The sequence below is a fragment of the Bos taurus genome, chromosome 1 (assembly GCF_002263795.3).
Source record: "Bos taurus isolate L1 Dominette 01449 registration number 42190680 breed Hereford chromosome 1, ARS-UCD2.0, whole genome shotgun sequence".
NCBI lineage: Eukaryota > Metazoa > Chordata > Mammalia > Artiodactyla > Bovidae > Bos > Bos taurus.
Genome location: NC_037328.1, coordinates 108,241,707 through 108,264,151, shown reverse-complemented (window position 1 = coordinate 108,264,151; position 22,445 = coordinate 108,241,707). Strand labels below are relative to the sequence as shown.

At 41.2% G+C, this 22,445-nt stretch overlaps 1 protein-coding gene across 1 annotated transcript in view; it reads left to right on the top strand.

The window, feature by feature from the left end:
• Positions 1-22,445, top strand: part of IQCJ (IQ motif containing J) — a 249,489-nt gene that overhangs the window by 171,363 nt on the left and 55,681 nt on the right. The window contains exon 2 of the mRNA XM_059889873.1: positions 15,671-15,735. Within this exon, the coding sequence (XP_059745856.1) occupies positions 15,671-15,735 (65 nt within the window). The remainder of the gene's footprint in view (positions 1-15,670; positions 15,736-22,445) is intronic.

Genomic DNA, 22,445 nt, shown 5'->3' with positions numbered 1-22,445 from the left:
GAGCAGGTGTGCATGAAATCATTGGAGAATTCAGAATGAAATCGTCAATTTGAAGATTTTACAGATATTGAGAGTGACTATTTCATATTGAATAGGGAGGGCTAAGTGATAGTCAGTAAGGCAATTTAACATGAAGAGAAGACAAGAGATGAGCAGTCTAGTCACCAGGCTGGGGCTGGGAGCTTCAGGGAGCTGCTCAGGAAAGTTAATATCACTCATGGATTTAGTAATCCAGACTCCATTCCCTATTGTTTTCCAATAATTTATTTTTATCTTCTTCTTATTTGTCTCTTTATTTTTTTGTTCCAATAATTTCTTATTCTCTCTTTTCTTTTCTTCTTCATCTTCCACCTTTAGATAACCACTCATTTTTGCCCCCATGTATTCCCACTTGGTTTTTAGATAACAATGTCACTATATCTTGAGTACATAGAGATTGCATGTCTAAAAGATGTAATAGTAATTTTAATAAAAGACAGATCAGCTGAAGTTTAATATCCTCTTCAGGATGTTGGTGTTCTTTCTGAATATTCTGCTATAGCTGTTGAAGGAAACATCAATTCCAACATACCTCAGTTCAGAATATATTACTTCTTATCAAGTTGTTCAGCTACTTGTTATGAAGCGATCTGGGCAATCACTAAAATCATGAAATGTAATGAGGAATTTTCACGTATAAGCAGGATAAAGTCATCTCATTGGAAATTTCTTTGGTTTTTGAAAAGTGATGTCCTGTTTATTTGCCGTTCAGCATGGGTTTCTCTGTTCAAGAAAATTAACAATTTAGAATGGATAATCTATAGAAGGAAGCATTATTATTCAGTATGATCTGCCTTTTGTGTTACTATATGTATATGATACTCAATTATTAATAGGTTATAACGTGCAAGGATTAGCTAGGCATTCTTGTTTGTGATGATGTCATGGCTGATCGTGTGACAAAGCAGATTCGGACACACTGTCTTCTGTTCTCTTGTCTGCCTGCCTGCCTCATCTCTGCCTCCCTGAAGACATGTCATGCTTACGGAATGAGCCCCTGATATGCGCCCTAGAACTTTGGTGCCATTTCCAACACCTTTGCACACTGCACGCAGGCACACCATTCTAGTCAGCTGGTAGGAGCAAGTGCTCCACCACGAGCACATCGGCCCACTCACCTCCTTTTCTTGGCCCTCTTAGGATATCATGTTCAGGCTCTATTGTCGCACACACAAGAGTCAGCCTTATTTGACTGATCTGCATTCTGTTCTGAGTGTCAAAATATTTAAACCAGTTTTTGAGTAAAAATAATCTTAAGACAACTCCTTGGCTACTTAAAACTCACCTTTCCCCCTCTGGTTATTTTTGGACCTTTCAAGTGGCAGGTTGACGGCTGTGTCTGCTTGTCTTTTCCCTGGGCTCCATTGTTTCCTCATGCCTAGCACAGTGCTGAACATGTAGGATTATATTTTCATTAAATCATGAGTGAAACCATGAAAAAATGATGAAAGGACAGCTGCTGACTTGTGGAGCCTCTTCTTCACGTTCTTCTTCAATCTGTTTTCAGTTTCATGGTTTCTGTGTTGTGGCCTCCATTAACCCCTAAGTGTCTCTTTCTTCATTTAATGACTGTTTATTAAATATTCCTCTTAGCAGTCAAGTTATTGCTGAGTCCCAGAATTATGCTGGGCGCTAGATTTATCATATTGATGTACCCTTGAGATCATAATCCAGGCGTAGAAAGCTCAGTATTCACTGGGTCTGATGGGCAATCAGTTGTAGGAGTGAGTTTTCCCTTCCATAAGTACAGTAATATCTACTTCATTTGATCTCATATGTACAGGCATACATGGATTCCACTTCCCTCTCCAATGAGTGCCACAATAGAACTAGAAATAGCCTTTCTATAGAAATATAGTCCCATGGCAATGAAAAGAACAGTGTTACCCTTACAAGTACAGAATGTTTCTTTTTTTTATTCAGTGTTGATAGAAATCATACTATTGCAAACTGCTCAGAAATCTTAGTTTTAAAAATACATGATAGTCACTTTCCTTCCTGACTAGGGTAGTGCTTATCAAATTCTCAGAAATATCAAAAGCATAAAATAGTGAGCATGTATATAACCCACTTCAGTATTCTTGCCTGGGAAATCCCATGGACAGAGGAACCTGATGGGCTACAGTCCACGGGGTCGCAAAGAGTTAGATATGAATTAGCAACTGAGCACATATTATTATTAGGGGTTATGAGAAGAAGCTGCCATAAGGAAACCTAAACCTGATTTTAGGCCTTCTGTTTTTACTTTAAAATTGATGTAAACCTTGAACTTCATTTTAAAACCACGCATTTGTTATCCTTGGGGTGAAGCGATGCCCTGGGAAAATGTGTCCTAATCTCAGGGTCCTAGTTCCCCTGGCCTGTTGCTGGCACACCCTAGTTTGCCAGATTCAGAAGTAGGGTTTGCAAGCTTGAAAGATACTTACACTTAATGAAAAAAAATAAATTTTACCCTTAAACATTTAGGTTATATTAAGGAAAATAAAATACAAAGTATATGAGCAACATAAGGGCTATACCCAGAGTAAACACATACAAGGTTTCAGCAAATTAAAATTACTTCAAAAGGGGAGAACTTGCAGGAAGTTTTCAAGAAAAGGCAACATTCCAGGCAGTAAGAATTTTCCTTTATGTGTTCAGTGAAAATATAGATCAGGATCCACTTTCTAGTTTTTCTGTTTCTTCCTCCCACATTTAGTCTGAGAACATCTCAGCTCACAACTTCTGATAATCTCATTTTTTGGAATTTTTTTATTTGCTGCAAGTTAGAAAACACAATACATTTGCTGAAGAATTGTTTTCTTTTAAAAAATTTATGAGTATAGTTGATTTACAAGGATTGTTTTCTAAAGAAAACTCTAAATGAAGACTCCATAGGTAATATGGGTGGGTTTAGAGACTGTGTGAGGAATTCAGAGGACCTAGTACCCAGGAGACATGTTCCAGTGTAGTATGGAGTTTTCCAAGAGCCCACACTCCAGATAATTGAGGTGATGTTGTAGTATTTGATGATAAAATATATACTATAGTGCATTATTACTCTTTTGCTTCTGCTTTTAAAAATATCTCTATCATTGTTTTATTTCAACTCATGTGTGGACTGACTCTTCTTAAGTTTTTGAGCACTTGATCTTACATTTGAGTTTTAATGACTTGTTGATGTTCTAAGAGGATTAAGTGGGATAGGGAGGTCAGATGATCAGGGAAAGGAGTTGGAGGGACAGATGGGGCAGGTCACACAAAACCTCATATGCAGTCCTTCCAGGCCCAGCGGCTTAAGCTCTTCCTATTGGTGAAGGGAGGCAAGAAAGGTTTCAAACAGGGGACTGACCCAAGGATGAGGTTAGCATTTAGGTTGCTCCATCTGGCAGTTGATAAATCCTCAACCAGGGACAGTGGAAACAGAGAAGGTGTGCTCTAGACACAATTAGGAAGTCTATTTGGCAGAATAGGGTGACTAATGGACAATGGGTTTAGTGCGGGCCTGGGGAAGGTGTTGAGGTATAGACCCATGTTTGAAGGGGCTACAGAAGTATACTAATAAAAACCATGAAAATAACAAACATACTGAGCACCTACTCTGTGCCTAGTGCAAGGCTGAATGACTTACATGAATTTTGAATCATCACGCCTCACAGCAATCCTTGGAATTTGGTACAATTAGTGTCCTCATTTTAAAGATGATGAAACTGAGGGGCCACCCAGCCCAAGAGCTCACAACTAGAACTGAGAGAGATGGCACCACAGGAATGACAAGAGAGATGTCATTGCTGTCCTTAGGAACACAGGCACTTAAAGAATTTCTTTATGAGTGGCCAGCACTTTGTTGTACACAAAACACTTTAAAATATGTCATTTTAGTTGATCATCACAAAACACTTTGTACTAGAGGTTGTCATCATTTTACAAATGACAGAAGTGAGGTGAGAGGTGTGAGTCAGTTGTCTAAGGTCACACAGTGGGTAGATGACATGTCTGGCTCAAGTAAGAAGTCTGAGTACTTTGCAGACCTGTATGACTTCTGCTTTACAAGCACCACTGGTGAGAGACTGCTGCTGCTCACATTGTCCATGTCATTCATGGGGAAAGAGTGAAAAGGAAAGAATCTGGAATCAGACTGCTTGGGTTGACATGCCATTTCTCCTGTAAGACCTTGGTCAAGTTCCTTAATCTCTCAGAGTCTGTTTTCTTATCCAGGTAATGGGAATAATAATCACATCTTTTGCTATTTTTATGGGGCTGAAGTCATAATTTTCAAAAGATAATTTATGCAAAGTGCTTGGCACCTGGTAAAATTCAATAAATGTTAGTAGTAATAACAGTAGTTCAAAGTAATGACATGCAATTAGCTGTGGAAGGAAATACTAAAATATACAAAATGGCATTTGCAATGAACTTGAAAGGATTTCATAGCCTTGACTAGATGGACCTTTGTTGGCAAAGTAATGTCTCTGCTTTTGAATATGCTATCTAGGTTGGTCATAACTTTCCTTCCAAGGAGTAAGTGTCTTTTAATTTCATGGCTGCAGTCACCATCTGCAGTGATTTTGGAGCCCCAAAAATAAAGTCTGACACTGTTTCCACTGTTTCCCCATCTATTTCCCATGAAGTGATGGGACCAGATGCCATGATCTTAGTTTTCTGAATGTTGAGTTTAAGCCAACATTTTCACTCTCCTCTTTCACTTTCCTCAAGAGGCTTTTGAGTTCCTCTTCACTTTCTGCCATAAGGGTTAGATAGCTTATTCAAAAGCAGAGACATTACTTTGCCAACAAAGGTCCGTCTAGTCAAGGCTATGGTTTTTCCTGTGGTCATGTATGGATGTGAGAGTTGGATTGTGAAGAAAGCTGAGCACCGATGAACTGCTGCTTTTGAACTGTGGTGTTGGAGAAGACTCTTGAGAGTCCCTTGGACTGAAAGGAGATCCAACCAGTCCATTCTAAAGGAGATCAGTCCTGGGTGTTCTTTGGAAGGACTGACGGTAAAGCTGAAACTCCAGTACTTTGGCCACCTCATGCAAAGAGTTGACTCATTGGAAAAGACTCTGATGCTGGGAGGGATTTGGGGCAGGAGGAGAAGGGGATAACAGAGGATGAGATGGTTGGATGGCATCACTGACTCAATGGACAAAAGTTTGGGTGAACTCCGGGAGTTGGTGATGGACAGGGAGGCCTGGCATGCTGCAACTCATCGGGTCACAAAGAGTCGGACATGACTGAGCGACTGAACTGAACTGAACTGAAAGGATTTCAGAAGGGATTGAAGGAGAGATGCTGGGGTTAGGAAATTAACAGTTAGTTTTAATCCTGAAGATGATTTTTGTTTAGGCTGGCAAAACTCAGCAGTGGCCACAGGACTGGAAAAGGTCAGTTTTCATTCCAATCCCAAAGAAAGGCAATGCCAAAGAATGCTCAAACTACCACACAATTGCACTCATCTCACATGCTAATAAAGTAATGCTCAAAATTCTCCAAGCCAGGCTTCAGCAATAGGTGAACTGTGAACTTCCTGATGTTCAAGCTGGTTTTAGAAAAGGCAGAGGAACCAGAGATCAAATTGCCAACATTCACTGGATCATCGAAAAAGCAAGAGAGTTCCAGAAAAACATCTATTTCTGCTTTATTGACTATGCCAAAGCCTTTGACTGTGTGGATCACAATAAACTGTGGAGAATTCTGAAAGAGTTGGGAATACCAGACCACCTGACCTGCCTCTTGAGAAACCTGTATGCAGGTCAGGAAGCAACAGTTAGAACTGGACATGGAACAACAGACTGGTTCCAAATAGGAAAAGGAGTATGTCAAGGCTGTATATTATCACCCTGCTTATTTAACTTATATGCAGAGTACATCATGAGAAATGCTGGACTGGAAGAAACACAAGCTGGAATCAAGATTGCTAGGAGAAATATCAATAACCTCAGATATGCAGATGATACCACCCTTATGGCAGAAAGTGAAGAGGAACTAAAAAGCCTCTTGATGAAAGTGAAAGTGGAAAGTGAAAAAGTTGGCTTAAAGCTCAACATTCAGAAAATGAAGATCATGGCATCTGGTCCCATCACTTCATGGGAAATAGATGGGGAAACAGTGAAAAGAATGTCAGGCTTTATTTTCTTGGGCTCCAAATTCACTACAGATGGTGACTGCAGCCATGAAATTAAAAGATGCTTACTCCTTGGAAGGAAAGTTACGACCAACCTAGATAGCATATTCAAAAGCAGAGACATTACTTTGCCAACAAAGGTCCGTCTAGTCAAGGCTATGGTTTTTCCTGTGGTCATGTATGGATGTGAGAGTTGGACTGTGAAGAAGGCTGAGCACCAAAGAATTGATGCTTTTGAACTGTGGTGTTGGAGAAGACTCTTGAGAGTCCCTTGGACTGCAAGGAGATCCAACCAGTCCATTCTGAAGGAGATCAGCCCTGGGATTTCTTTGGACGGAATGGTGCTGAAGCTGAAACTCCAGTACTTTGGCCATCTCATGTGAAGCGTTGACTCATTGGAAGAGACTCTGATGCTGGGAGGGATTGGGGGCAAAAGTAGAAGGGGACGACAGAGGATGAGACGGCTGGATGGCATCACTGACTCGATGGACGTGAGTCTGGGTGAACTCCGGGAACTTGGTGATGGACAGGGAGGCCTGGCGTGCTGCGATTCATGGGGTCGCCAAGAGTCGGACACGACTGAGCGACTGAACTGAACTGAACTGAGGGTTTATGAGCAGGAGTGTTAAATTATTAGAAATGTACTTAAAGAAAAGCATTTAGGCAACCCAGTGCAACCCGTTCCTGGTGAGAGTCAGGAAAGGTCCTGCATACATTGGGAGTGGAGAGAACAGAGGGAGGGGTGAACAGGTCTGAGGTGCTGCAGTTGTGTTAGGAGAGCTCTTCCCAGCAGGCACTTGGGCTGCTTTTCCACAATATCACTTGATGAGTACCTAAGCAACCCAAACTCATTTTCTGATTGGACTAACCCAAAAATCTAATCTGGACAGCATTTGCTGCACTACAATGAAATGCATTCCAGAATCTTGCTTCAGGAGTCACATGTTTTTCTGTATACCTGCACTTTCTTTTTGTCCTTTGGCACAGGAAACCTGGACTTGGTGTGTGTGGATTCACTCATCCACCTTTGCTATTCTGTCTGCATTCTCAGAGGGGTTTATTTGCTGGCTTGTGTGCTTATGTGCATTTGAATTTTCTGCTTGAATCATGGTATTTAGATTTTTTTCCCCCTCAAAATACAGAAATACGTAAGATGCAAAAATATCTACACCCTAGTGATTGTAACTTAGTATTTCAGCCTCAGTTGAGTCTTCATGGTTGTCCTGCTGAAATTAAGCTGAATTAACTTTGAGTAGAGTGAACAGGTGGAGAAAGCAATGGCAACCCACTCCAGTACTCTTGCCTGGAAAATCCCATGGACGGAGGAGCCTGGAAGGCTGCAGTCCATGGGGTCACTAAGAGTTGGACACGACTGAGCGACTTCACTTTCACTTTTCGCTTTCATGCATTGGAGAAGGAAATGGCAACCCACTCCAGTGTTCTTGCCTGGAGAATCCCAGGGATGGGGGAGCCTGGTGGGCTGCCGTCTATGGGATCGCACAGAATCGGACACGACTGAAGCGACTTAGCAGCAGCAGCAGAGTGAACAGGAACATGCACAGTCAGTCCTGTCCAACTCTTGCAACCCTATGGGCTGTAGCCCTCCAGGCTTCTCTGTCCATGGGATTTTCCAGGCAAGAATACAAGAGTGGGTTTCCACTTCCTATTCCAGGGAATCTTCCCAAGTGGGAATTCAAACCTGCATCTCCTGTGTCTCCTGCATTGCAGGAGCCATCCAGGAAGCCTGGATTGGTTGAGTAGAGTAACCAGTTTAAGATTAGTACTGCTGCTGCTGCTGCTAAGTCGCTTCAGTCGTGTCTGACTCTGTGCGACCCCATAGACGACCTCCTACCAGGCCCCTCTGTCCCTGGGATTCTCCAGACAAGAACACTGGAGTGGGTTGCCATTTCCTTCTCCAATGCATGAAAGTGAAAAGTGAAAGTGAAGTCGAGCAGTCATGTCCGACTCTTCGAGACCCCATGGACTGCAGCCTACCAGGCTCAGCCGTCCATGGGATTTTCCAGGCAAGAGTACTGGAGTGGGGTGCCATTGCCTTCTCCAAGATTACTACTAATAGTGTTTTAATTCTTCATATCCTAGATTTAGTCGAAGTGGTTAGATTTTTTGTAATGAGCTGGGGCTTCATTCCTTCATGGTAACTTTAGAATGCCGGTGATCCTAAAAACTAGCAAAAGTCCTTGAGAACATCATGCACAATCTTAGGAAAAGGTCATGCGGGACATTTAAGCCTAGAGGATGCTTTTCCACATGGCTTTGGGCTGGCTACCCTGTCTGACAATCCTGGATCCACTGGCGCTGAATAGTGAAAGTGGATGGAGTTATAGATGCTTATTCAGATTAGGGCACAGGGTTGACTTGGGTGATCTGGTTATAGGTGTACCCTCCCATCCATCACTCCAGGAGAATCTTAGGAGCTGATATCATATCAGATTCAAGGTGACCAATGATTGAAACAGTTATAACTGGATTTTTACTTAAGGTGTTTCTCTTTGGCATCTGTTCAAATGAGCTCAGGTGTTTGGCATGCTCAGCATTGGCAGTCAAAGGCTTTTATGTCCTAATGCCTATAATGAGAGCCTGGTTGGTCAAACAAGATTAAAGAATGAGCTATCACAATGATGCCTAGCATCATATTGTATGTTCTTAAGTCTGTAGGTTTCACTATGTATGAGGTGATGAATAATCATGCTACTGAGACCTTGCATAGTGAAACCAGGATCACCTCACTAAGTGATTGTCACCACAAAACCATAGCCCCCGATGCATCTCATTGGACATTCAGAATGTTCTTAAAGTGCTAGAAACAGGCAAATCAAATCTCTTTCAAAGTCTGCTACCTCATATATGCCTCATGTGCCCATAGCTTACCTGAATGAATCTTTTAAATGAGCTGTTGATGTCCTATTAGCCATTTTTTTCCTCCCAAAGAAATTCACATTCAGCTGCAAGGTAACTTCCCTGTGTAAAATTTACAGGTCTGTCAGCCATAAAAAACATTAATGCATAATACATAAACAAAATGTATGTGCTTTTTGCACACACACACACACACACACACACACACAAACCAAAGAAAAAAAGAAAGGAGTTTAGCCTCTGCTTTCCAAAGGGAGAAAACATGAATCTTGCATTTTTATTTTTGATGCCTTTTTGCCTTTAAATATATGAGATGACTGTTAATGCTCATATTCACAGCAGGGGTAGGAGGGAAGTGCAGTAAATTGTAAAGCACATTTACATTATAACAAGACCCATGGAAGCATTGTAATTCACACAGTTATTTCAACAGAGGTTTGGACTCCCTCCAATTTAATTTTCTGAAGTTGGGCTGTGCAGCTGGGTCATTCCTGGTCTAATCTGGGAAATGTATCTCTTAAGGCTGTGGATCAGAATGCCAGCCTCCCAGCTGTCACCAAGGAGCATCATTTACAGCCACTGAGGTCCGAGGGCAGAGCCTCAGACTCACTTTATGTGGATACAGCAGCCTAGCTACTAGCTTCATAAATTCTGTGGCAAAGAGTAATAATCAATATTTCATGTTTAATGATGCAGAGCTAAAATTAGTATAGATTTTATGTCTTCTACTTTTCCAAATTATGCAAACATTAGTAACCCCTTTTTTAGTGCCCTTATTACACTTCCATTAAAAAAAGGGCAATGGGCGGGTGGTGGAGGGGATTGAGGAAGCCTGGTGGTGTTTAATTGAATGATTGAATAATCAGAAGTAATTTTGGCATTTAACTTTTGTTAAATAGCTACCCTTAGGTTAATATGAAATTATTCCCAACTCAAAAATGATGTATGGAAGTGGTACCGGTTTTGTCACCCATAGCTACACAAAGAAGTAAATTGTAGATTGTTGCTGTGGGTTTTAAGTTACCTTAAATGCTCTGGGATATGCTGAGAATAAAACAGCAAGGGCATAATTCAGAAAAGTTAAAAGGTTGCCGCTTAGACACAAGTGTACTTTAGAGAGAAAGCAGTTTTGAGTGAATTTCTGATTTTAAACTTGTCCGAAGAACACTCCCTGCTTGTTTATACAGTAAAAGTGGCAAAGACAGGAAAAAACAAGTAGAGTGTTTTGTTATTGGTCAGATTAAGGGGCTGACCAAGTGGCCACAGAGATGCATTTGTCTAACCTCTTAGCCGTATTCTCCTGATTGTGACAGGAGAAAACCTACAGGATTAAGGTGGGAAAGGGAAGCCAGACACAAAAGAACAAAATCCAGAATCCATCATCCAGTCTAGCATTTCACACCAAAGTGACCTCAGAAGGACTCTGATGCCAGTGGGAAGCATGGGCTTTGTTTGGCAAGTAGTCAGTCAATTATTCCCCCTTAGGGCAGCCTACATTCACAGTCCCTTATAACATAGATTTCATTTGGAGAAATGATATTAAGGAATATGTAATGCTCTATGTCCAGGTTGTACTTGAATAGCTCAACTTGCACTTTGTTGAGGGGCTTAGCCCACATGTCAAAAAGACAGACATTAAATTGAGCATGGTAGAAATTGTCCCCTGATCTGGTGAGTCAAACTGAGTCATAAAGCTGAGCTGGGCCCTTGAGTTAGGACAACTTCTCTAATAGGGATCAGCCATCAAACAGACATGTTCTTATGTTAATGAATGTGATTAATTAATGTTAATTAAACTTGTTGGATTATATTAATGGGAAAGGAATTACATGGATAGGGCAAACAAAAGCAATCTTAGCATCCTTGAGACATGTGAGCCAGAGTCCAGGGAGAAGGCAGATGACTCACTTAGAAGGGTGATTTGAAGAGCTGAACTGAGTGACTATAGATATGGGCAGGATGTAGGGAGAACCACAGGGAATGGTGAAGCATCTGGGGCTATCAACAGCTGGAAGGGCCAGAAGAAGGAAGGGGAAGGAGGGAAGAGAGGGAAAGAAATGTTTCAGAGGGGCAAGAAAATGGAGCGGTTATGGGAATGTGACAAGAATGACCGCGTGAGAGAGGCCACCACCCCACAGGCGCTATGGCCTGCAGTGACTCGAGCCTGTACTGAAGGCAGTAAAAGAAGGAAGCACAGAGGAGAAATACTTCAGCTTCTCTCTTCTGTTCCCTTCTAATCTCCTGCCAGTGCCTCCCACTGCTCAAAGCCTATTCAAAGCCACAGAGCCAAGGGACCTGCATGATAAAGTCTAATTTTGAGCCTCCCAGAGCATAGAAGAGAATAGAGATGATGCATAAGTGTGTAAATGCGAAGATGCTGGTCAAGGTCTCATGTGCAGTTATGCAAGACAAGTAGACTCTGAAGATCTAATGCACAGCAGTTTACTGTACTTAACAATACTTCAGTGTAAATCTGAAATGTGCTAATAGGGCAGATCTTAGGTATGCTCACCACCACCAAAAAAAAAACAACAAAAAAAAAGAAATTGGCAGGGGTAGGAGGTGATAAATATGTTAATTAGCTTCATTGTGATCTTTTTTTTACAGTGTATACATATATCAAGTATGTACCTTAAATATATACAATTTGTAACTGTCAGGTATACCCAAGTAAAGTTAGAAAAGGTATGATGTTAAATAAAAAAGAAAGCTAAAGAACGATTAAAAAAACAAACAAAAGAGGTGGAGAGGCAGGGAAAAATCACCGGAGGACATACAACATCTTGAGATTTGGAGGGAACACTAAGCCACTAAGTTTTCTTTTCATCTCATTCAGCTCAATTCATTTATTCAGCATATATTCAGTAGGCACAACCTAAATGCATCATCTGGGGAGTAGGAACCTCAAGGTGAATAAATCACCACCCCTGATTTTGAAAAGCCCAGTGGTGGGGTGGGTCAGGTAACGAGGTAAGGCTAAACCAGGGATCACCATCACCCCAGGATGCTGAGGAGGCAGGGTGAGGTACCGGATCCTCTTGTTGAGTTAGGGAAGGCTCTATGGAGGAAGGGAAAGTGGGGGGGCTTCCTGAAGGAAGAATGAGAGCGGGCCAATAGAAGAGTTGGGGCCCCAGTGTCCCCCAGCGTAAGAGAGCATGTGAGTTCAGGGTTGGGTGAAGTTTCACAGGACCAGACTTGGAGAGGGAGGGCATGAGGCAGGGCCCTCCCTGGTAAGACAAACCAGCTCTGGCTGAGATGCTGGAATCCATCTGAAAGCACCTGGGAGCCATGCTGGTTTCTAGTAGGAAACGGCATGCTTGGATGTGCAACTGAGGCAAGGAAGACTAGTGAGAGAAACCAGGGGTGGGAGAGACCAACATGTATATATTTTTAATGGTAAATCGATGGAAAACTGTCAGAGTGAAACTCCGAGCAAAGATCCATGGAATAAGCCAGTTTCTTTGTCTATCTCCCAGAAAACGAGGATACGGTGTGGAACTTGCAGGCCAATTGAACTGAAGTGTTTTTGTATAGTTAGCTTAAATAACCAAATGATGAAATCAATCCTCCAAATTGTCAGCAGAGCAGCTGTTCAGAAAGCTCTTGTTAGTCATTGACCTTATGTTTAATATGATTTCCTAGAACGTGGACAGTCAGATTGAATAAAGTGCTGTACCAAAGCCTTCCTTCTCCCTCCCCAAAGCTCCCTGCAATGAAAAAACCAAAGGAAAGAGAGTGGCTGGCCCCAAGTGCAGAAACCTGTTCCTTCCTGCCCCACAGATGCCCAGGGAAAAAGAAAAGAAACCCACAGGCACATGCAAGAGAAGAAAGTGCCAGAACCACCACAACTCAGTTTCTTTCCTTATCCTAAAACAGGTGGGAAACAAGGAAAAGTTCATGGCCTAAAAATCCACCTCTGGTTTTCAAGAACTAAGAATCCTTATCCAACCTATTTCCTCTCTGTATAAAAGTGGCTTTAAGCCTGACCTTTTCTATGACCTGGATTTATTGCTCTGGTTGCTAGAGGTGGGGTGGGATATGCTGAAGGATTAGTTGGGAGGAGTGGAGGGTTGGGAGAAAATAGAGAATAGAGGGGGCTTCCTAGGTGGCGCTAGGGGTAAAGAATCTGCCTGCCAATGCAGGAGTTGCGGGAGCCATGGCTTTGATCCCTGAGTCAGGAAGATCCCCCAGAGTAGGAAATGGCAACCCACTCCATTATTTTTGCCTGGACAATTTTGTGGACAGAGGAGTCTGTCAGGCCACATTCCATGGGGTCACAATGAGTCGGATAAAACTGAGTGACTGACAGTGAGAAAGTAGAGGTAGAGACTTACTCTTAGGAACCAGAGTCTAGAAACTAGAGTCTATAGGGTTGAAGGGTAAGTTTTACCTTGAAAATAAAATGTGTAAGAGTGAAAAGGATGCTGTGTCTCTCTCTGTCTACCCTTAAGTCATCTCTATCTTCATAGCCATTCACCATATATAGCTGCCTATTTATCAATATGATGCTGAGGGAATTAAGCCAGATACGAAGAATAGACAAATATATGTGAAATTCTAGTCCAGGAAAAATTAACCTATGGTGAGCACCTATGCTCCCATAAAAATTAATTAAAAAATTAATTATGGTGATAAAAATCAGAACAGAAATGCCTTTGGGAGAGGGGAATTGATTGAACAGGGACACAAAGAAACCTTCAGGAGTGAAGTAAATGTTCTGTATTTCATTTAGGGTGGTAATTCTACCAAAGTATGCATTTGTCAAAACTCGTTGTGCTGTACACTTATGATGTGTGCTTTTTAGTCATTTAAAAAAGCAAACCCAAATACTCAATGGTCGTGCTGGTTGATATAAGGAGAAGCGAATGAAGTGGGCTAACTTGGGAAGCAGGGAGATAGGAGACTCTCACAGTTGCCTTAGAGCAGACTGAGGAGTAGTGGTCAATTTCTGGATATATTTTGAACTTGGGACCAACATAATCAGCTGATTGATTGTCCGTGGATTGAGAGAGGAAGGAAGGAGTAGAGGCTGAATTCTAGGTTTTAGGAGTCATATTGTTGCATATCTAGGTAAATATTGATGTTATTTGTTAAAATGAGGGAAAAGTGGTGAAGCAGGAGGTTTGGGTGGGAAAGTCTAGGCAGTGAAATCAAGACTTTGGTTTGAACTTGAGATGCCTGTCAGCCAGGCACACAGAACTCCCAAGAAGGCAGGTGGATGTGTCAGATGGCGTTTAGAGGAGAGGTCAGGTGCAAGCATAAATTTAAAGCTGAGGACTGGATAAGACCTCCTGAGAAGAGAAGATAGATGAGAAAGACCAGAGCCCTCAGACAGGCTGCTGGTGTGTTTCCAGAAGAGTGAGGTTTTATAGGATGAAGAGGATCTGGGAACAGCAGGGAGGAGCAAAAACAGCCCCATCCCTCCTCCAGAGTGTATTGTATATGGCACATGGGGAGGAAATGGCCACCTCTCCAGAGGATTCCAGAGGAGACTGGGTGCTCAGGATCAGCCAGGTTTGTCATCAGCAGACTCCTTTATATCCTAAAACTCTTTTTGAAACTGTTCTTTGATCTTCTAGCTCCAGCAAAGACTTAGCTGTCCCCAGAACAGCAAAGGTTCAGTTAGAGTGGGACAATTAAGGGAATGTTCAAAAAAACTGAGGAGATAGAGGATTTTAATAATGATGGACTGTGAGTTGCAAAGGGTTCAGTGGAAAGACTGGAGGGACTGGGGAGAGTTGGGTGATCGGGTCAAATTTGGGGTTGTACAGTCAAGTAACAAGTTAAAGAAAATGGTTAACCGAGGAGACTCAGATGGCTGATGGGTTGGAAACATGTTGGGACTAGTCTGATGGTCTTTCAGAGGTGAATGAGTAGTTAGTGCAGACTGGGGCTTCCTCTTGGCATTTCAGTCACTTGTGGTGATGAGACAAGCAGGTTGATCTCAAGGAATTGTGGTCTTCCCAGGTCCAGACTTCCGTGCATGCCTGCATGCTAAGGCTCTTCAGTCATGTCTGGCTCTTTGTGACCCTATGGACTGTAGCTGTCTGTGGGCCTTCCTTAAATCCTGCTGTGACTGACAACAAGTCTGGAGACAGGCAATCTCACCAGGAACCTGGGCTGACTTCTGTCGCATCCCTGAAGCAATCGCTGTGGCTGAGGGAATGGGATTACCGAGACTGGATGCCTGAAATTCAGGGAAGGAGTGTGTGCGTGTGTTTGTGTGTGTGTGTGTGAGCACTGGGGCTGAGGTAACCAAGAGTTACCAAGAGACAAGAGACGCTGTTTCCTAAATGGTCAAACCCAGTCCACTTTCCTTAGAGCCCCTCGCCCAGCAACCAGCAAACATAACCCTGTGGATAAGAGTATATCTGGGAGGTGTGTGGGTGGATCTATATAAACATATTGCCACTCTGGAAAAATAACAGGAGGCATTATCTTTAGTGGTTAAAAAAAAAATCATACAATGTAAGTGGAAGAACTGTATTTTAATTTGATCAAGGATAAAATTGTATGTGAAACACTCATCCATTGCAAAGTCCAGAACTCGTAACAGTGATTATCTCAATTTGCGTAACAATTTTCCTGAAATATTACCCATGAGTACATGGAGTCAACCTGTAAGACATTTTTTTTTTCTTTTTCACAGGAAGAATTGAAAAGATTGCAGAACCCCTTGAAACAAGTTAATGATGGAAAGTATTTGCTTGAAAAGTAAGTTAAAACACTAAAGTTGAAAGGCTGGCATCAAAAAAAAAAAAAACAAAACTATTCACAAGGCAAAAATAATTAAGTAAATTCATCTTAGGATATTATTTGATCAGGACCCAGAAATGTGGCTCATTTGAGATATAGTGAAACAGACTTATGGCTACTTGAGCTGCAGTACACAGACTGTGCTGGTTAACAGAGAGACATGATACCTGGAGATGTATCTGATGGTATGTCTGAGGGCTTGAAACTTAGCCCTACTCTGGCTTTGGCTTTTAATCAGGGATGTGTAGAGAAGGAGGTCATAAAATTTGTAAAAATACAAGGGTAACATTAAGACTGATAGAATGAGCATTCAAAATAATACTGAAGAGTGGCACAAAACTGAGCTGGAATTAAAAGCAAGAATGAAAGAGACGAAATTGAACAGAGATTAAAGTACAGTCTTTTATTTAGATATTAAAGAAAATTGTACCATTAGAGCTTGTGAAAGACATATTCTGACTTCTGTGTCAGTGAATGCTTAGAGGTTTTATCTGACATTAACACAAGACCATGATTTTATATGGCTTCTAAAAATATCACCATAATAGTCTGAGTAGTAGGTATATATTGTCAAGATAAAAGAAGAAAAAAATGAGCTATCATTAATTGAGCATTTACAGTGTACTTTGTACCAGTGGATGCTTACAGATGTTTCCTCAGCACACTCTGATGATGGCCTTTTGATATAGACATTATTATTTCCATTTTACCCATAAGAAAAGAGACCCAGAGAGCTTTCAGCACTTGTCTAAGTACACTCAGCTGAGAGTGGTGAGGATGAGAATGAAAGCCAGGTTCAGTGCCACCAGAGCCCATGCTGGTAACCAGTAAGCCCCATGTCATTGCTGTTATTCAGTGGCTATATCGTGTCTTTTTGTGACCTCATGGACTCACGGACTATAGCACATCAGGCTCCTCTGTCCTCCACTATATCCTGGATTTTGCTCAAATTCATGTCCATTGGGTCAGTGATGCTATTGATATCTAACCATCTCATCTTCTGCTGCTCCGTTCTCCTTTTGTCTTCAAAGGGAGCCCCATGGTCAAGTCCTTGTGGGGGTCACATTTGTCTCTGGGTACCACATTTTCAAAGCACATTGACATCCCCAAGGGCATCAAAGGGTTAACATTGTGAGGGTTCTGGGACCATGTAAAAACTACTGCAAAGAGTTGAGGATGTGTAGCTTGGAGAAAAAAGATCTTGGAGGGGACATAAATACCTATACTTAAACATTTGAAGACATTTTCCTATAAAAGAGGAACTACATTGTTTTTCTTGTTTTAGAAAGCAGAACAGGGATTAATGAGCAGAATTTATGGAGCAATAGCTGGTGACACAGAAAAAAGAATGAATTTAGTAAAGATTCAGCCTGCTCAACAGAGAGCACTTTTTTTGTTAAGCAGTGAGGTGATAGACACTGGAAGTGCCTAAGAAGAGTGTGCATGGCCATCTGAGATGCTGTTGAAAACATTTCTGCACATTGGAAAACCTGGATTTGATTCCTCTTTCTGCTTTTTCCTGGCTTTATGAATCTGCAAAAATTACTTAATCATCCTGAGCCCATTTCCCCATCTTTAAAAATGAAGCTAAGAATGCTGGCTTGACAGTCTTATGGAGCACATGAAATGTGGCACCCATGATAGCACGGTGCCTTCAGTATCAGCCCTTTCCCCACCCTTCTGGGGGCTGTTTGAATTAGCCACCCCCCCAGGTTCATCGCCATCCTATGGCAATACTAAGAATTCTCCATGGTACCACTTGAAGAACAGGTCATTTGATCAAATGAAGACGCTGACTTATCTATGGATTTGATTTATCTTTGTTATGCTGGTTCTCATTAATTTGAATAAAGAAGAATAAAATAGTTTGATTTTCCTCTTCTCTCTCATCACCATCATCACTATTTGTAAACAATGATAAATGAAAACTTTTTGGCTGAAACTAGGAAGAAGATTTTTCTTCTGTGGAGATTAATTAGTATTATAATGACATTAAATCAGTGGTTCTTCATCCTGGCTACACTTCGAATCACCAGGGAGTTTAATAAAAATACCAGCCCAGACAAGTCCAATATGAAGCCCTGGGACTGAGGTCCAAGAATAAGTATTTATTGAAAGCTTCCTTTGTGTGATACTAATGAGGATCTGAGGTTGAGAACCAGTGGTCTACATATATTTTAGATTTTTTTTTTTTAGTTATTCAATAATCTCATTTAGCTTAATTCTCTGAGGACACACTTTCTCTGTGATGTTCAGCTCAGCTCGTTTACTTTTTAAATCTAACTATGCTGTTTTGTCATTATTGATTTTAATGTGGGAAGTGAACTCTAGAAGTTTTTTCCTCCTAATTGACCACTACTCTGTATTAAACCCCTCGCTAACACCAGCATGTATCTTTCCCAGCTCTGTGCTCTCAAGAAGATACGCGAAGACTAGTGGTCAATATGTGGACTTCTGCCTCATTGCCCGCCCTCTGTTTTTCTCTTGAATTTTCTCGAAACTCGAGAAAGCTAAAAGCTTCTGAAAATGGCCAATCTGTTTTGTACACTTGTATTGCCCAGTCATGATTGAGGAATTCGAGGGATGGGATTCAGAGTCTTCTCTCAAAACACACAGGCCTGCGGGGCAAGCTTCTCTTTCATGCTGGTCCTAACTGCTCCGTCCATTTGCCTGGAATTCTGGTCTACTTCAGGGCCACACTGTGTCCTTGAAAGCTGTCAAATTTGATTGAGAAATTGGGGTACTTTGAGTGAGCAGATTAGGCATTTCATTATAGCTGTAGCTGACTTGGGTGCTGATGTAAATCATCTCAGCTACTTGAAATGACCATAAGTTAAGCGATAGTGGTGTCGTGGCAGTTGATCTGTTATTCCCCCTTGGAACATTACATTTATTCTGAATGCTCAACAGGATTTTGTGGTAGACAGTTGATAGGAAGGGAGGGGAGGCTGCAACTTTATTCTGCTGCTGCTGCTGATGCTAAGTCACTTCCGTCGTGTCTGACTCTGTGCGACCCCATCAACGGCAGCCCATGAGGCTCCCCCGTCCCTGGGATTCTCCAGGCAAGAACGCTGGAGTGGGTTGCCATTTCCTTTCTCCAAGGCAACTCTATTCTACTTGAGACCATATGCAGGAGCTTTGGGTGCATTTTTCTCTCTGTCTGTCTGTCTGTCTTTCTCTCAGTGAAGTTTGGCATATGCCCATAAACAGAGAAGAGCAACTACTAAGGCCATTAATCAGGAAGGCGGCTGCTTGTGACTCTGTTGTTTTTGAGAATCATTTATTAACTTAAGACCTTAGGTTGAGTGCTATTTTTGTAAATATTGAGCCAGGCTGGGTGTAAGAATAGGAAATTCATGATTGCAAGTCACACAGTCTTCTGACATATTAATATAATCATTTTATTGTGCTGTGCTTAGTCACTCAGTCGTGTCTGACTCTTTGTGACTCCATCCATAGACTGTAGCCTGCCAGGCTCCTCTGTCCATGAGATTCTCTGAATTGCCATGCCCTCCTCCAGGGGATCTTCCCAACCCAAGGATCAAACCCAGGTCTCCCACATTGCAGGCGGATTCTTTACTGTCTGAGTCAGCAGTAAAGTCCAAGAATACTGGAGTGGCTAGCGTATCCCATCTCCAGGGGAACTTCCTGACCCAAAAATCGAACCAGGGTATCCTGCATTGCAGGAGGATACTTTACCAGCTGAGCTACCTGGGAATCCCCAATCACTTTATGACCCACTGGCAATTATTGATATTAAAGTTCATTCTAGTTTAAACCTATTGGTATTTATAGTGTATCAGTTCCTGAGGATGTATAAATTAACAAACATTAACAAATTTGCTAATATTATAAAAATTGTTCTCATTATGGACTTGAGCCTTGTCTTTGGTTGCTGCGTATAGCAACAGGTCCCACAATACTTCATGTATATCTGTATTGCCCAAATTGTTAATTTCTTATTGTAATAATACAGTATTTTAAAGTATCCTTTTTACAAGGCTGTTGTTCCCACAAGACCATAGAATTATAAAAATAAGATTTTTCATGCCTACCACCACTGGCTCAGGTCTCTGTGGTGCCCTTTAATAACATCTGCCACATTTTTAGTTACTTTTTCAATATACATCTCCTAAACTGTAGGACCATAAGAACAGTAACCATGTCTAATCTTTTCATCATTGTGTCTCCCACGTTTTGCATCATTCCTGGCACAAAGGAGACATTTAATATAACTTTAAATGAGCAAATAAAGTTAATAATGGACCCTGAATACCAGTGGCACAGACAAGACAAGGGTGTTTTTTCCCTTGCCCTTGAGCACCCCACTTGAGCAACCACAACAGTATGTCGGGCTGTTGGCAGCATGCAGTGGCCATATCTAATCTACCATGCTTTCCCCATCACTTGGGTATTCCTTTCTCGAGAGGAGAAAATACATTCGTTATTTTAATGATGTCTCTTACACAAATTTTTTTCTTATCCTTTTCTCTTCTTTACTGTAACTATAATCCTGGTCTTTATTATCTGGCCAATTTGAATACCCAGCTAAATGATTGCCTTCATTCTCCTTGCTCACTCCCACCACAAGCCATTCTAAAACATCCCATTTATCTCATTTTCCTGCTTCAAGTTCTTTGTTTCCCTGTAGCAACATTTTTCAAACTGTAGATCACAATCCACTGATGATTTGTTAAACTGATTTGTTGGGTCACCACTGACCTTTTAAAAAATCTGAAATATAATTTAAAAATATCAGAGTACATTATATGTAGTTGGAGAATTCATAATTCCTGAAACTTTTGTTTCAGTTTTAAACACACGGACACATACACATACACCCATTACCACATGATTAGATGTCAAATATTTTATGGTAACCACAGTCAGTAGAAGTTTAGTAAAGTCTGATATTAAAATCTTCCAAACGGTGCTTTGTAGTGGCAAGAGTTGAGTTTTAATGTGATTTCTGTTGAGTTGCACATAACCTCTCTGAGCTTCAGATTTCTCACCTCTATGCTATGGAAAATAATGCGTGACTAATAGAGGCCATTGGGAGAACTAAATGAGGTAATACATGCAAAATGTCACAACAGTGTTTTGTACACATTGTGTGGCTAATGACTATTAGTTTTCTGCTTATACAAACTTATTTCCTCTTCTATTCCCACTTGTATTGTCCCCTTCTACAGTATTTTTTTTTTTATTGTTCAAAAATAGCCTGAACATTTCACTTCTACTCTTTTTTTCCAAAGAACATGGGTCACTTTTATAATCATTTAACAATGGCACTTCAAATCATCATTTCAATGAAAGAATACATTCATTTGTTTAGTTTGATGCTCACAGTCATGGAAATAAATTGCCATCAGAGGTCCCAATAATGTCAGTAGAGTCACTTTCAATGAATCATTTTGCTTGTAGGTGAACAATAAAGTCACAGGTGAACAAGATCCTTAAGGTGGTGTAGAAAGATACCAGATCTAACTGGGCCCGACCAATAGCTGCATCCCAGATCCCCTTACCTGCACGGCCAGGTCAATAGCTTCCTGCCCTCCTCTCCCTATTCTCACGCCTTCAGAATGGGATCTCAGTGGGATTTAGTCCTGCCTGGGCCTGCCTGGGTTGTGTTTCTGGAATCAGTGACCTAATTTTTAATTGATACTTAGTTAATTCACAATATTATATTAATTTTAGGTGTGCAACATAATGATTTAAAATTCTATAGATTATAGTACATTTAAAGTTATTATAAAATATTGTCTGTATTCCTTGTGCTGTAAAATATATTCTTGTAGCTTATTTACTTCGTACATATTAAGAGTAGTTTGTACCTTGTAATCCTCTGCTTCTGCTTTGTTATATCCACTCATGTGTTTTATGTTTTAGATTCAGCATCTAAGTGAAAACAATACAGTATGTCTTTGACTTATTCATTAAGCATAATACCCTCCAGGTCCATCCATGTTGTTGCAAAGGACAAAATGTCATTCTTTTTATAGCAGAATAGTATTTCACTGTATGTATATACCGCATCTTCTTTATCCATTCATCTTTTGGTGGACACTTAGGTTACTTCTCCACCTTGGTTATTGTAAATAATGCTGTCATGAACATTGGGGAGTGTGCAGCAGTATCTTTTTAAATTAGTGTTTTTGTTTTCTTTGGATTTTACTCCTTTATTTTAATATCTTCCTCATCAGTTGAGTTCAGTTGCTCAGTTGTGTCTGACTGTTTGTGACCCCATGGACTGCAGCATGCCAGGGTTCCCTGTTCTTTGCCAATTCCCAGCGCTTGCTTAAACTCATGTCCATTGAGTTGGTGATGCCACCCGACTATCTCATCCTCTGTCATCCCCTTCTCCTGCCTTCAATCTTTCCCAGCATCAGAGTCTTTTCCAATGAGTCAGTTCTTCGCATCAGGTGGCCAAAGTATTGGAGCTTCAACTTTAGCATCAGTCCTTCCAATGAACACTCAGGATTGATTTCCTTTAGGATTGCCTGGTTGGATCTCTTTGCAGTCCAAGGGACTCTCAAGAGTCTTCTCCAACCTCACAGTTCAAAAACATCGATTCTTTGACATTCAACTTTCTTTATGGTCTAATTCTCACATCCATACATGACTACTGGAAAAACTATAGCTTTGACTATACAAACTTCATCAGTAAA